Below are 15,698 nucleotides of genomic sequence, written 5' to 3'. Positions count from 1 at the left end.
GGCTAACATTTACTCAGAAATTTATGCACTACTTATTTAAAGATTGTTAGCAAAACCAATCCCATGTGAAAAATAAACAGCAACGGCATCCACAACAATGAAGGGGGGTAGTGATGGATAAAAATTAAGAGGATAAAAACCTGTTTTAAGACTGATGTAGGAAAAACATATTTTTAAGGTGAACAAACAAAAACTTAATAACATCTTGAGCATAGTTATCAGAATTTCTTCTAATATTTCAAGAATTTTATCATTTCCATGTAATATTTTAGGATCAAACTGTTTTAAATTGACCATATCTCAAGTTATCATACTTAGCTGCACTCTTCATCTGTCACAGGTTGAACTGAACCCTATTAGCCTTGTATGACTCTTAAAGTATGCAGTTAGGTCTGTAAAGACTAGAAGAATTTAACCCTTTTCACGAGAAATAGGATCAAGTCCCACAATTGTGGTGATATAAAGTACTTTATACTACCAAATACAACCACGTTAGTTCAAACACATACCTGCTTGGAACCCTTCCTGGAAGTAAAGAAAGCATCACAGTTCTTCCAACGACATTTTAGGGTCTGAAAATTTGGGTTGGTGTGGTCAGTTAGCAAGTGTTGTTTCAGATGGTCCACAACTCCAAAGATCAGTGAACATCCATGCCACTGGTAGAAAAAACATGCCAGAATAAGCCAGGGGAAAAGAATTTTAGCTAATGCTTTTCTTCTTGCAACTTCACAATATTCTATGAAGACTGTTCACACACGTGTCACCTCCTGAAACTTTTTAATCTTATTATTTCATTTCCATCCTCAATGATCTCTATTACTTTAATGACAGCTTTACAGCGATTCTTCCTGCCTCTAGCCAAGCCTGGACCATCAGCGAGAATGGCAGGAGGAAGAAAGGAACTAAGCCTTTAGGAGATTTAAGCTCACCTGAGATGGAGTCATTGGGAATTTAATTAAATTTACTTAGCAGAGTAAATTAGTTTTTCTATGTCACTCAGCTGAAGTTTTTGGTTTTAAACAGTTACATGTCACTATCTAGAAATTGCCAGGAAAAAAAAGAATTTAAGATGCTACTATCAACTTGCCCCAAAGAATACACATATACTAAAGACCATGAAAAACTGAACTAGTAATATATACTTACATTTAAAATGTACATATACACTTTAAAAATATTATTGAATTATAATAAATTAAAGGTCAAGACGTCCAAGACTAAGTAGCAACCACCCCTAGAAAATTAGTCTAAAACTGTAACAAAGAAGGCTAAAAACATTTTGCTCATTACCCAGCAACGATAATTCTGCATCAGATTAAGCCTCACAGCTCTGACACTGCCATCATAGCATCCAGTGTAGATCTGTAAAAGAAACATTTATGGATAAGCAAGCTGGAAATAATACAAAAAAGAAAGAAGTCAAATTTTGAAGGAGGCTTCATGTAGAATGTATTAGGTGAAAAACAATAAAATATCAACATGCAAGGTGTCTAAATTTAAAAAATGGGTCCAACCTAATTCTTTTAAGATTTGCATTCATAGTTTACAAAAACCTACTAACAAATAAGACATGTGTCCATAACTTCTATCACTGATAGTGTCAAGCATTTAAAAGTTCAGAAAACTTTAAAATATGTTACTATCCACTGAAGTGAAAAAAGTTAGGTGTAAATGTCAAGTTGAACATATTTCCAGGACTTAACCAGTTATATGTATATCAAAAAGGGATGGAGAGGAAGGATGAGGAAGAACACCAGAATTTCAGAAAGAGAAGACTGATGCAGATCCTGAAAAGGTAGGCAAAATGACATCTTAAAAAAACCCTTTTTTTGGCAAATAGTCCACACAAAATTGTCCTCTAGAAAGAAAATGTCAGATGCTCATAATCCCATAAAGGATATTCATCATTAAAAAAAGTCCTCACATAATACAAAAAACTCTGCAAGATGAAGATTTCATTTGTTATTTTTGTTCAAGTCTTTTTGTCTCTTGAAAATTCATCACTAGCATATAAGAACCAATATGCTGTGTGTAAGAGACTATACTTTACTACTAAGACTACTACAGAAAATTATAATCTTTCAATCGTCACTAAGCTTCTCATCTGAAAACTTTCATGTGAAAATGCCCAAAACAGACTATTGCTGGGGGACAGTTCAAGCCTCAGACTGTAAGCACAAAGCCTGAATGCATTCAGCTTTCCATCTCACTCACATGAGAAGTGAAGCTTGGGCAGTATATATTCCCACTAGTAGGAGATCAGTTCTGTTACACTTGATTCTTCTGTTATTATAGATCATTACTATACCTCTTATTTTACAATCTGAAATAAAGTTTGCAAACAAATTCCTACACATGCAGGCAAATAACTGCTTTCAATGACTATTTTAAGCAAGTTATTTATCCAGAAGTGCTTCTAAAACCTATTGTGCAGGGCAGATGCATGAAGAAATCTGTGCACCTAAATCAATTGCATACCTTTGTTTAGGTTCTATCAAAGGTTACTAGAGGTTTGACTATGGGTGAAGTTTTCCTCTAGCATCTGTGTGACTCTCTTGAGCAAAAGTCAAACAGGATTGATGCTTGAAAAGAGGAAATATTTTACTATTTCTAGACTCTTCATTGCAATCATCACTGTAAACAGAACTACTGTTTTAAGACTACAGTAAGCTAGAAGGTAATTTTTCCTCAGACAATAATATTACATAAATACAAAGCTGTGACAGCAATGTGATTTTTTGACTGACATTTCTAAGTTCTTCTTAGTCAGACAGCAGGTCGATTTCATTATCTGAAAAAATTAAACTGTCTTGTATATGCTTGTGGAAATTACAACCTTCTCTTTGAGATCAGCGAAAAGAAGGAAGTTACCATGCTCTTGTGGATGGTCATGCACATGATCATATCTGTGTGGCCTCCATAGACTTGCAAGCGGTCATGCGACTTGAAAGAAACAGAAACAGACATTTAATAGCATGACAGTTAATAGCCATTTTTCACAGACATGCAAATGGCAATGCTTCCAAGAGCAGTTTGCTGGGTAGCAACTAAACTCCTCTGGTGGACTCCAAACTTCATAGCCACCATGAAAGCTCACTTTTCCTCACGTGACTTCTGTGAGTCTTTTCGTCCAACTAAGCACTTGGTCTTTCAGCAGACAAAACTAACATCTCCCCACTTTTCTGAGCCGTCACTGTCTTAGGATAACCCAGATTCTAAAAGAGTGGTTTAGGTTACATTCTTTAAAACCCATGTATTTTGGCTGGTGAGACAACTATATATTCTGAGTGACAGGAAAGAGAGGGATGGGGAGAGACCAGTAAGCACAAAGATGACTTCTATTTGACTTCAGAATAATTAATTAACCCATATTAGGTAAATGTCATTAGTGACCATCTATTTTCTTACCTGTAGCTCATAAACACGAACAAATTTATCCAGACAAGCTGTCACCATCACTTTCCCAAGAATGTTCACAACTGTTACTGCATGGTTATGGCCTTTATAGATCCGTACCAGCTCTCCAGTCTGCATCAATAAAAAGAAAGGCAAATAGATGTTTTGTTTTTTAATAAAACAAAACAAAACAGTTTTACCTAACCTTGATAGGGTAGCTAGCTTCAATGCTTACTAGTCAAAAAATGGAAACACCCTTTATTAGACTTGCTTTTCCTGTGAAGGCACTTCTAGATTGTGATCAAATACTACTTATCCTTTTCTTTGCCCATGTTAACACAGAGCCATTCCAGTACAACAGAAACGCATGCCACTATGGAAAACATCTACTTCTCTTTCCATCATTAGTTACATGTTCCCGCCTACCCTGCAACTAGTACTATGCTATTAGTACCAGCAGTATTTATGTAGCCACAAGGTTCAGTGGGCAAATTTAGCTAAATACACAGAAATACACGATTTTTTTTGTCAATTAAAATTTACCTCTGATTAGTTTCTTAATCTAACTTATCGCATAGCTACATGAATGCTTCTGCTAGCACAGAGGAAAGATGGCGTAAAAGAAGAACACAGTGGCAGGCTAGAGACAAAGCATTCACAACAGTTTAACAGCCTTTGAACCAGCTAGCTTGGAACACTGCATTCCTCAAGTTTTCCTGTAATAAAGAAGCTCTTCCCCCACCAGAATCTCTCACATTGCTTTGCTCTGAACCCTTTCCACATTATCAGCATGTTTGTAGTAATATTTGCAAAAGCACGATCCCCAGACAAAAAGGTATTGCATATGGTATTACAAGAGTCAGCATGTTTATGTATCCTCTACATGTCTCCTTAGTTAGCTATAGTACATAGTCACATTAACAAAATCATATGACTTCCTTTTCTGGAAGCAATTTGCCCCACCAGTCAGTCAAAAATTCTGGAAATACTGACTTTATAGCACAGAAATTCACTGCCTTAATAGCAAAAGTCATTCCAACTTCATGAGACTCACATGAATGTTGTGGGCATGGACAGACTGATCACTGGAGCCACTGAACACCAGATCATTCACAACCTTACCAAAAAAAAAAAGTTTTATTTTTGTAACAGATATGGAAATGGACAAGCAAAACATTAAGACACTGTTCAGTTTAAAGTTGTACTGTAGTATTTCCTAAATTTGACAGTTAAAATCAACAGACTATGAAAAAAAAAAAGCACGCACTGACTTCTTTACATAAGAGCTAGAAAATGTACGATGCTATCCTAATGATGACTTTTGACACTTCACAATTGATATTAGAAGCAGTTAACTTGCAGCCCACTAGGCTAACTCATCCTACCTATGGACTATTCTCAGGGACAGCTCAGCAGCAGATCAGGGACCAAACAAACTGAATGTAGAATGCTGCTCTGCACATGCACAGTAAAGCCCATTGTTTCCTGGAAATATTGGCTGTGCTGTGTACTTACATTCTGGTCATGTAAGATGGTGCTCCTGACAAGTACTAATCTAGAAAGGAAGCTTAACAGATCCATCATGGATCAAGAAGGGACCACAGTATGCTGCTATGCAAGCAGGACTAGGATAGTCCACAGGACAAAAAAGGCTATGCCACTGCACCATAATATCTAAAGTGACAAATGCAATTTATGGAAGTCATCCCCCATCTGTTACATGATAGTGGTCACAGCAAAGCAGTCAGACAAGCGTATGTTCCAGGTTGTAATCTCAGAAGCCAGAAACCTGTAAATAAGTGTTAGTGATTCTTCTATTAAAAAAGAAGAATACTTTGCCAGAGTTACATTTTTTCCAGTTTCCTCTGAGGTTTGTACAATCAGGGTACATGAAAAATAGCTGCATCTTCTCACCAACTTTCCCTCTGTGGGCAAACTCACATTTCAAGATTCCCTGAATCTTCTAACAACATGAAATAAACATGCTTCCTACAAACACAACCCCAACAGTTTTGCTGGGAACATGAGATATGGCAGCCAGCCAGAGACAATTTTCCTACCAAATTACTCAGTTTTTATATTTAAAATAGAGAAATCCTCTACTTCCTACCACAATCTGCTAACTATCAGATGAGGAAGGAAAAGAAAAAACACACCATTTTAAGCATTCTTCTTCAAAAACGTATTTTCAGAGACACTTGCCTTCATGCAGAGTATAGTCTTGCTGTGACCTTCCAGGGTTCTGAGAAGCAGCCCGTTCCGCGCATCTCGCACACTGATGGTGCAGTCATAGGAGCCCACTACCAACAACTTGCGTGCTCCCTCCTGAGCTGTGGCTAGACAGCTCACTGCTCTAGGGCCATGGCATTCAAAGGTATCAACCTGCTTGTTGTTCTGTTGCGGTAGGAAAAAATGGTATTTAAGAATTAAAACTTTGCTATGACACTGACTAGACCACTGAGTCCTTTTTGTGTTGTACTTGTTATAGCATCTGATTTCAGCAGTGGTAAGAGCTGCATCTTAACAACCAAGTTTCCAAATCAAGGATATAACTCCTTATGTTAGGCTTCAATTTTCTGTCTTTTAAAAAAATATTTCATGATTAGCAAAGGTCCAGTAAATCCTCCTTCTGAGTTAGAACAATGAGAGGAAATAGTATTATGAGAAAAATGCAAAAATGGATAAATTTGTAAGGATAAATCTGAGAAATTAGTCTAGGATCCATGAAAAGAATAATCAGAAAAATAATTTATTTAAATAATGATTTGTATTCACTTTTAAATACCATGGGGACTGCTAATTAAGCCTCTTTGCCAGAAAACATGTGAAAGAGTCTATAACCGCAAATGGAGCAGGCAAAACCAGCAACACTTTAAAGTGTCTCACACTACTTTGATGGGCAAGAAAGGGGGATTCACAAATAATCACCTGTGTCAGAAAACTCTCATGACACATGATTGGTAGGCCAGGTGGAACCTTAAGGAAAAACGTGACAACAACACAGCAGTTAAGAGGTAACCAGAGGGAAGGGGAGATGGGACAGCTTTGTGCACTGACAAAATAAAGGACCAAAAGGGGCCAACAGTGCCCACTTATACCAAAATACTTTAATTACAAATACACTTACTACTCAAGAAGTAAGAACGGAAAGAAACACAAAGTGGAGAGAAAGAGCATCACAACAGGCTTTTAGGTGCCAATATTTAAACAAACTAACCTTTATGCTGAAAGTAACCACACTGCCATTTGCGAGGCCTGCATAAAGGATCCGCCATCTACTGTGTAAACAGAGCACTCGATCTTCCAATTTAAACTGCTCCATGCACTCTCTGGTCTGGCGATAGAAAGAAGTATTTAAAACTTTCCATTAACTGAAAACAATTCAGGGAAAAAAGCCTAAAGTGAATGAGGATTTTCACCTACAAGCTGCATTTTTTGAACTAACAGAGCTGGTGGAGAAAAACATCTGAAAGTCTGGTGTCACGTGGCAGTTTGATCCTGGTTTTAAACAGCTCAATCCCATCTCTGAGACTTGACTGTACTTCAGCAACCAGTTATAACCCTAAAAGCTTTATTTTAGTCACAACCTCTAACGCATATAGAAGTTCAGAGTACAGACTATATATATGAAAAACACCCTGTTACATGCTTGAGTTTGAGGAATCCCCATGAAGTCCCCCACAGGGAATTGCCATGAATCATCAGCTTAAGAGTAAAAAAACTCTGGCAGTTTGCCCCCTGAAGCAGATATTTGCTTTCTAGTCCTTCAAGCCACAGGTTGGACAAACCTTCCTATCATTTATCCTTAAAAGTCCAGCTTCAGGAAGTCTCAGTCTGCTCTTCCACCTGCCCTCAGAATAAACGATAACCTATTCTCTCTATAGCTGCTCTACAAAGAGAGCAGTGCCTTCCATAAGCAATGAAATTAGAAATACAGCAAGACAAATATGATGTTCATGGCCAGACAACCATCCTGCACTTTGGTGTTCCCAACATTCAGGATCCCATCATGCTGTTCTGGCAAAAACTCTGCTGACATGCTAGCCAAAATATTAAGATAGTAAATAACTTAATGGTTTGCTGGGTTGGTTTTTTGTTTGTTTGTTTGTTTTCCCTGCTCCACTCTAATGAGGTATGAAGTGGGGCTCACGTCCAGCTCATACAGGTTTAAAAGGCTTTTTTCATTTATATTTGCAAAGAAACACCCACATAAAAATGCAGTACATGTTAATCAACACAGAGTTTGAGTACCTTGATATTGTAACAGTTGATAGTGTGGTCACTTGAGCCAGTGTAGAGTGCAGCATTCTTTCCATTTGTCTGAGTGACCAGGAGGCAGTTCACTTTTGAAGTATGTCCTTCAAAGATGGCCACACACTTCCTGCTCTAAAAAGAAAAGCATAGGGTCTGTCAACATAAAGGCCTATAATGCCCCTCAGGATCTGTGCCTGACAGAGCAGGGTAGGACAGCTAACATGCAGCAATCTATCTCCCCTTACCCCTTTCAGAGGGAGAAGGGGTTGGGGAGGGGGAGAAGAGAGGTTTGAAGGAAATAATAGCATTAAAAAAAATTAGGCACGTGAAAAAGCAGCTGCTTCCTTAACTACATAGTAAGGCTTTACAAAAACAGAACTGCAATCTTGTGACTGCAATTAATATAACACCATTCCTACAACCTTACTTACAACCAGATTGTAGGCACAAACAGTTTTGTCTGCTGAGCAGGTATACAACAAATTCCCAAAAATCTGAATAGCATTCACTGCTGCCAGGTGTCCCTCAAAGTTTCCCTCTGTAGGTTCTTCATCCTCACCTGGCTCCGAAGACACTTCTGTAGGACAGAGACACATGTACTTTGATTATGGGAACACACTCAAGCAAACACACTACTGTTGTTTGTATCCCCAAGAGCAGAACTATTTAGTGGGCTCAGCACCTTCAAGTCAGATTTCATTGTGGGTCCCAGCTGGAGCTTGTAAGTGGCAGAAGGTAATATAAAATGCCAGACAAACCTTTATATGATATTAAGTCCAGAAAGATCTTTAAAATAGCAAAAGGATTGTATTATTGTTTGTCCTACAGCTCTACAGAGACTGTGGAGCAGAAGTGTTTCTGTGGGAGGGGGCAGGGGGATGTGGAGGGGTCAGGCACAAAGCATTCAGGGAGATGACATAAGTGACTATGCATCACTTCCCACTTCAGTTTTTAGTGCAGGTTTTTATCTTCAGGGCAAAATTCCCCTCTGGAAGCAGTTTGATCCAGACTTAACTCAAAGTCCTGCAAGATACTATACACAAAGTATCAGAAGAAAAGCTTAAAAGGTATACCTGATGAGTTCTTTGATCCTCTTAGTGATGATATGGAAGTCTGCGTCTCAGCCACACTGTAACACAGAAATAAAGAGCAGCAAGATTGGACTTTGCATGCTCATTTTCAGACAAAATATTAGTTTAAGTAATACTCCAGAATACAACTCTGCACTTAGTAGAAAATAGGCTGTGACAGATAAGCTCAAAACCAAACTTCCCGTGGAGGGCAGCCTTGTTCTTGTATTAGAGAAACTAGCAGGTAACAAGACACATTCATTTGTTGGACCAAAAAAGCAAATTCAATTTTCATCTTCCCTCTTATTTCACTCCTGAATGAAATTAGAAGTTACTGATGTTGTAAGACTTTCTGAATAGGAAAAAAGAAAAGAGGCCTCATGAATACTGTATAATGCTTTTACTTTTGAGAGATCTACAATAATCTTACCTTCTTTTCCCATCATCCCTATAATTTGTGCCAATCTCACTGGTAGAGCTCACTTCATCATAACCAGAGCAAGATGCCTCTAGGACTGCTTGATCCACGGAGCTGTGTGAATCCCTCTTTGAGGGACTGTCCGGTTTCTCATCTCCTGACTCTGATGAATGAACATCAACCACCTCACACTGGGGTGCTGGAACTTCCACTAGCTCCAGAGAAGCATCACTGTCATTCTCATCTTTGTTTCTTGCTGTTTGAGCAGTAGCTCCATCCTCGTGTCTTGGAGGAGTGGATGTAGTAACTTTTTCTCCTTTAGGAACCTTCCCACCCTTGAGTTTCCGGACAGGCTTAGAGTCAATTATATCCTGTTCTGTATCACTGTTCTCTGGCACATGGGCTGCCCTCAGAGTTTTCTTCTTCCTTAACTTTCTCCTCCTCCTGTTCCCTTTTTCTGCTGGGACTACAGTGGTTGCCATCTGTTGCTCGGATGGTTCTGCTGACAGTTTGGGGGTTTTGTCTATTGGCATTTCTAGAAGGACTGAATGCTTTGGAAGAGAAGTGCTACACTGATCCAGTAAAAAGCTTTCAGTCACTGTGTCATTTGCTTCTCTCTTGCTGAAAACAGACAGTGAATGAGGAGAAGGGTTCTCTGGAAGTCCAGCCTTTCCCACATCCACAGCAGGCTTGTGAACATCTTGATTAGTGTGTTGGAAACAAGCTGCGAGCTCTGATAGGGATATGGTTGCAGAGATAACTGGATACACTGAAGTTTTCTGGTTGGTTTCTTCTGAAGAAAACAGACTAGTGTTATATTCAATCTCTACAGCAATAAATATTTATGCAAAATTGCTTTCCCTGCATTTTTCTGTTTATACTTAATTCTGCATGTAAAGTACATATTCCTACATGTTGAAAGCTATGTGCACATGCAGATCTGCTATTTCAGTCAGCTGTCCAGCCTTTAAAAAACATAGCTGCTGCATAAAATGTTTATCTGTGTACCCACAAGCAAAGGAATGGGGCACATCATTCAAGTTGCCGGCTGACTATATGCTTTTGAAGTTCTGACAAACAACCTTTGGTGAATCCTACATTGTCAGCTTAAGATACTACCACCCTTCACTGTGTGCTCCCTTACCAGCTGTCACCACCGCCATAGGACTGGTATTAACCAATGCATGCCTAATGCATCTCAGCTGCTCAGTGATACAGTTTGAAGACCTTGTGCTTAACCCATCTGCATTAGTTATTTCTACCAAGTTACTTGGACCTAAGTCAAGGTAGATGAGTCATGCACAACCCACTCTGCAGCATCGTACCTTCTATCATGGGAATGGCAGCACTGTATGCCACCAGGGTAAGCTTTGTTAGTTCATCTGTGGTGGACTAAACAATGGGGCAAACATACTCTCCCTGTCATTCTAATCTGAAGCTAATATGAACAAGTGAATCCAACTTCTCAACTGAGACAGGCTAAGAGCACAGGCAGCATCTCACAGCTGTGTTTCCCACACCCTAAAATTCCCTGGTCACATTTGCAATAACTACAATCCAGAACAGGATGTTTCAAGTTCACTGCATTTATTGGGTGGGATCCCTCAAGGCCAACGGGAAGCTGGCAGTATTTGAAACACTTCCCTGCTTCAGTCTCTTAGAAACCAGCAAATTAAACCTACAGCAATGCTTAGACAAAGCTGTTGGACTGTTTAACACATCACAGTACAAATTTGATGCTTTGGAATTACGCATCCAGCTAGAGACACCTTAAAAGTGAACATCTCGCCCCACACCCTCCTCAGATGGGAAGTTCCAAGATAAAACTAGAACTTGATGACAGTGTAGGGTGTATCATATTTAAAGTAAATCAATGGAAAGCTGTTTTTCCCCCCGACCCATAACTGTCATACACAGCTGCAACCTGTTAGAAAACCCTCTGTACAGCAGAAGTGAATGCTTAGACAAGGTTTGAACAGTTACTGTGTTGAATTATACTGGGAAGAAGGCACACAAACCCTTAAATTCTGAATACACCTCTAACATTGTGCATCCCTCATTTCCCGCAGGAAGGGGGAGGGGAGGAATTTGGTCACTTAAAACCAAAACAAACAGGAAAGTAAGAGTAACCTGCAACTTAAACTTAAATTTCTGAAACCAAAAGTTATTCTCAGCACTTGGAGTACTGCATGTGTTAGAAAAGGAAGTAGGAAATCACCATGGTAGTGCAAGAAAGCAGAATCCCCCAGTTCCACAGGTGGGAGAGATTGCTGGTAGTTAGGGAAAACAAAATGCAATCAGCTCCTTCAAGGCAAGGCTGAGCTGACCTCCTAGGGCAGCTGATAAGCCAGATGTTCAACACCCAGAAAGCAGTCTGCCCCCAGAGAGAATTCCTCTCCCCCAAATTACAGCATTTACCTGATGGTAAATGCTTATTTTCCCCCCAAATTACCAAATTAGTTTGATGGCAGACACTCATTTTAAATGTAGCACATACAGAAGTTGATCAATACCAAAACCACATTAATTTGACAAACAAACATCAAAAGAACATTCTTGATTTTAATATGTCAAAAATAAGTTTGCAGGAAACTGACAAATATGCTAATGTGATTAAGACATTTTTAAAGTAATTATTTAAGTAATAAATACAGCTATACATTGAACATTCATCTTTATGAGAGAAAACTGAAAAACCTCTTCAGCTTCTGCTGGGCCTGCACAGACATCAATAAAGTCTGAAGTTTCTGCAAGCAAAACACTGCATGCCACTGCAGCTAGTGATCACTACATCCTTATTTTGAATTTTCCAATTCTAACCTTAAAAAAAAATGACACCTCTCTTCATTGATGTTTAAACTTAACAGAACGGCATATGCCAATAAAAATGGAAAGCGAAGGAAAGGCAGTGGCTTCCTACAAGCTGAATCTCAACAATGCAAACAAACACAAAAGCTGATTCTCCCCCTCCCTCCCAAGTTTACTTTAATGTACACCCTCAGAGCTTCATAATCCCTATCAAATCCTCCAAAAAGAGATGAAGCAAAATTCACAATACTACATGCATGTAATGTAACACAGTGGAATACGGGAAATGCAATGGTGACTAAAAAACCACAAAGAACACTATTTATACAGAATTCTATGTCTGAAGCAAACTGCTAAAAGGTAAAAAACCCTTCGAATTCTTGTATTTGCAGAAGTCTAAGCTTCAATTTAGCCAACACTTATCTTGTGCTTGAGAAAAAAAATACACTTATAAAAGTAGTACACCATGGATTTTTCCAATCGTATTTTCCACTTCAGTTGAAGAAAAAAAAATTGCATTGGCTATATTTACCTGTACCAAGGATCTTGCTTATGAATCACTATCTCAAATTATCCAAGTTAAAGGTTTGGGTCAGTGACATTGTTACAGCAGACAAACAACTGTCATTAGAGTCACCCTGCTTGGCTTCACAGGCTCTTAGGAAAGGAAAGGATGTTTGAGCTTTTTATCTTCAGTTTGTACCTTCAGTCACAGTAGCAAGTTGCAGTGGAAAGTACCAATGGCATTTAAGTCTTTGACCACAGACTACAGTACATGAGTTTTAGGGGTTTTAAACTGTCTAAATAAAGAGTTAGCAATTTCAGCTATAGCCATTAAGATCTCATTTTTCCAAAGCAGTAGCTCTCACGTTAGTAGTTCAGTTAATTCAGTGGTTTCTCCTCCTGACAAAAGTGAACACATACCTTCTTTGGTAGCCCTGCCCTACTCAGTCCCACTCCCTCACATGAGTGAACAGTGCCTAACATCCTTCTTAAGAGTAAATTGTCTACTGAAATCACAAATAAGATCGCATGAACTCTGAATGACCGTCTCCAGCCCTGTGGGATTTAGAGAGATGGAGATAAGGAGAAGATGGATTGTTATTTTTAGTATCATAAATCATACTCTGTGCTTGTCCAGCAGGGCCCAAGAAGAACACAGAATACTCTAATGTAGTTGGGCATAATTTTTTATAAAGATCTTCAGGCACGCATTTTTCCTTTGTAGGCAGATTTTCAGCTACCAATGCCCATTAAATGATGCAGAGTACAAGACAAAAATTACAGGGGAGGTTTTAAGGTTTGGGGTTTTTTTGTTAACTAAATTATTCTAAGAGGATGTAACCTTGAAATTCATGTTTGTTCTATTCTTAAAGTACAACTAGAAACCTATAGGTGCATATGACTACAATTTGCATGTGCTTAACAATTTAAAAACGTGGAATCCCTTTGGATGTATTGTAAAGAAGGTCCCAGTTTCTAAGGCTATTAAGTTGACAAAGTCCTACACAAGTTAATGGGAGTTCAGCCCTGCACAACAGGCTGCAGGTTTGAGATCCAACTTACATTCTTCTGGGGAAAAAAAATAATCTTTATTTTCTTAAAGGTAGCTCTCTCAAAACAAAGAAAAGCCACACATACCATCCTTCTGCTCCACCTCTTCTGCTCGGGAAGCACATGGGGACCTCTGGAGTACAGAATTCACATTTTCTTCTGAGCCTTTTGGAGACACAGGTTCTCGTTTAACTTGTACTGATGAGTCAGGAGGAGTGGCAGGTGTGATGCCAGAAGACTGGAATGGTGATGGCATGTTTACATGAACGGAAGCCCCCAGCGGAGGTACGGAAGATGACAAAGTGTCCAAAAGGGGCAGGAAGGAGCCTGCAGGAATTAAGTCAGCTGCCATTTGAGATTTGCTATTTCTTCTGTCACTTAAGACACTGCAGGAAAGTTGCTCTGAGAGTTCAGAAGGTTCATATGTTTCTAACAGTAAAAGAGGAAAGGAAAAAAAAAAAAACCAGAACAAAAATGTTAACATTTTACAATAAAATTTAGTGGTCCCAAGAGCTTATTTCTTGGGGAAATACAGACAAGGAAGAGAAAAATTTGTAAAAAACCCACTAGATGGCACTACCAAAGACAACAGATCACACTTGAACAATAAAGACTTCAATTTTATTGTACATTTTACATGAGCGAATTCAAGTTAAATGCAATTTTTAAAAGATGCTGAGTTCAAAGAATATGAAAGTCAGCATTCAACTGTTGTAGTTTTATGGTATCTCGTACCTTGTAGCCCCTGCAAGATCTGGATTCTCTGACTTCTCAGTGTACTCATTTCCATGGTTATCTACAAAACAGTTATGGTTTAAATCAGTCCTACTTAAGGCAGTTTTTCAGGCTGCTAACTTCTAGTTCAGAGAGTCTCAAAAGCCCACTGTTACCTGTTGCTTTAATACAAGGAACCGTTGAACCTCAACATATGCAGCCTGCAGGGCAGCCTTTGCCTGCAGGAGACTGCTGTCCACACTATGCAGGGACTTGCTTAACTCTTCTTCCCTCAGCGAAATAGCCAACAACTGGTCTACCTGAGAACGTTCTGAAAAAGAAACAAAACATAGAGTATAATTGTACTTGACAATATCACGTGTAATGTATCTCAATAAATACTACCACCTCAGAATGTAAAAAAACCATAAATTAGGTCAAGCATCAATAGTCATACAAGAAGCTGAAAAGGAACATCTATGCACAGGAAGAGCCATGTCTACATGAAAGAAGAGCAAAGTTGAGTATTCCTCTTTACGCAATCTCAGCCACGACTCTAGTAACTATTTCCGTCATAGCTTTGCCAGCACTGATTTAGTTTAGTTGAACAAAGTCAATCTCCTCCACAAAGATCTCTTCTTGAAGTATACATGTACATGAAGTACAAATACACACTTTCCATTAATGTAATCTAAAAGGCAAGGGCAAATTTAAGCTAAACAAGATTTAAATTATTCAGTTAATCCAGAAGCCAAGGAAAGGGAGCTTAAGAGAAAAAGAACCCAATGATACAAAATCATTTACTATCTAGGATGATTTTGGGTCGTGAGACTCATGTTTTCAGTCTCTTGAAAAAGAGTCTCTGAGCACTGTACTCAGTAAAAGATCTCCTATACTAGTTTCTAAAGTCCTCTGGCATTACAGAGATTCTCCAAGCAAATTAAGTTTCAGTTTGAGCACTGCTCAGTTTCATTCAGGTTATAGTTTCCTTTAGCAGATTTCCTACAGTAACGATGCTGCTGAAGCAAAGTAATGGGAAAGAAAGATTTTACTAAGTCGAGTGTGTTATTACTTTCCATAATAGACACTAGTCATTGAAGACAGAGGCTGATAAACACCCCCACCTTTTCAAGTAGTGAAATATTAGTTCCCACGAAAAGATCCATATTAACTGCCTTGCATTACAAAAAATTCAATATAAATAAATAATTAAAAAAAGAGAAATGGAACATTTGAAAGCTATCTTATGGACCCCAAAGCTTGCAGATGGTAACACAATGATTTAGTTCCCAAAGAAAACACTGCCTAAAACACAGATGATTCATTTTGATATGCAGTGATGGGGATGTGTTAGGCATGTTTGAGAAAGACCTGTCTAATGCCACAATAAGAGTTTTCTTTGGTCAGGAGCAAGAAGGAGTGAGACATTACACATTCATTTCCCTTAAAGACAGGGAAGGAGTCAAAAAATAAAAGTATTGCTC

The 15,698-nt window shown here is 38.7% G+C and overlaps 1 protein-coding gene across 3 annotated transcripts in view; it reads right to left on the bottom strand.

Moving 5' to 3' along the window:
• The window catches only part of ZNF106 (zinc finger protein 106), a 39,607-nt gene that overhangs the window by 908 nt on the left and 23,001 nt on the right, over window positions 1-15,698 (bottom strand). The window contains exons 8-21 of one of the 3 annotated variants that reach the window (XM_010580039.1): window positions 14,391-14,545; window positions 14,236-14,296; window positions 13,588-13,929; window positions 9,151-9,931; window positions 8,724-8,779; window positions 8,073-8,227; window positions 7,648-7,782; window positions 6,614-6,730; window positions 5,599-5,790; window positions 4,451-4,513; window positions 3,409-3,528; window positions 2,872-2,943; window positions 1,291-1,362; window positions 510-656 (exon numbers count right to left, since the gene is read on the bottom strand). In XM_010580039.1, the coding sequence (XP_010578341.1) occupies window positions 510-656; window positions 1,291-1,362; window positions 2,872-2,943; window positions 3,409-3,528; window positions 4,451-4,513; window positions 5,599-5,790; window positions 6,614-6,730; window positions 7,648-7,782; window positions 8,073-8,227; window positions 8,724-8,779; window positions 9,151-9,931; window positions 13,588-13,929; window positions 14,236-14,296; window positions 14,391-14,545 (2,468 nt within the window). The remainder of the gene's footprint in view (window positions 1-509; window positions 657-1,290; window positions 1,363-2,871; window positions 2,944-3,408; window positions 3,529-4,450; window positions 4,514-5,598; window positions 5,791-6,613; window positions 6,731-7,647; window positions 7,783-8,072; window positions 8,228-8,723; window positions 8,780-9,150; window positions 9,932-13,587; window positions 13,930-14,235; window positions 14,297-14,390; window positions 14,546-15,698) is intronic. The other 2 variants (XM_010580040.1, XM_010580042.1) reach the window with 2 other exon arrangements.

Source organism: Haliaeetus leucocephalus, unplaced genomic scaffold (assembly GCF_000737465.1).
Source record: "Haliaeetus leucocephalus isolate CR32 unplaced genomic scaffold, Haliaeetus_leucocephalus-4.0 Scaffold696, whole genome shotgun sequence".
Taxonomy (NCBI): Eukaryota; Metazoa; Chordata; class Aves; order Accipitriformes; family Accipitridae; genus Haliaeetus; species Haliaeetus leucocephalus.
Note: the sequence above shows the minus strand (reverse complement) of the source record. Positions and strands in the feature narration are given on the sequence as shown.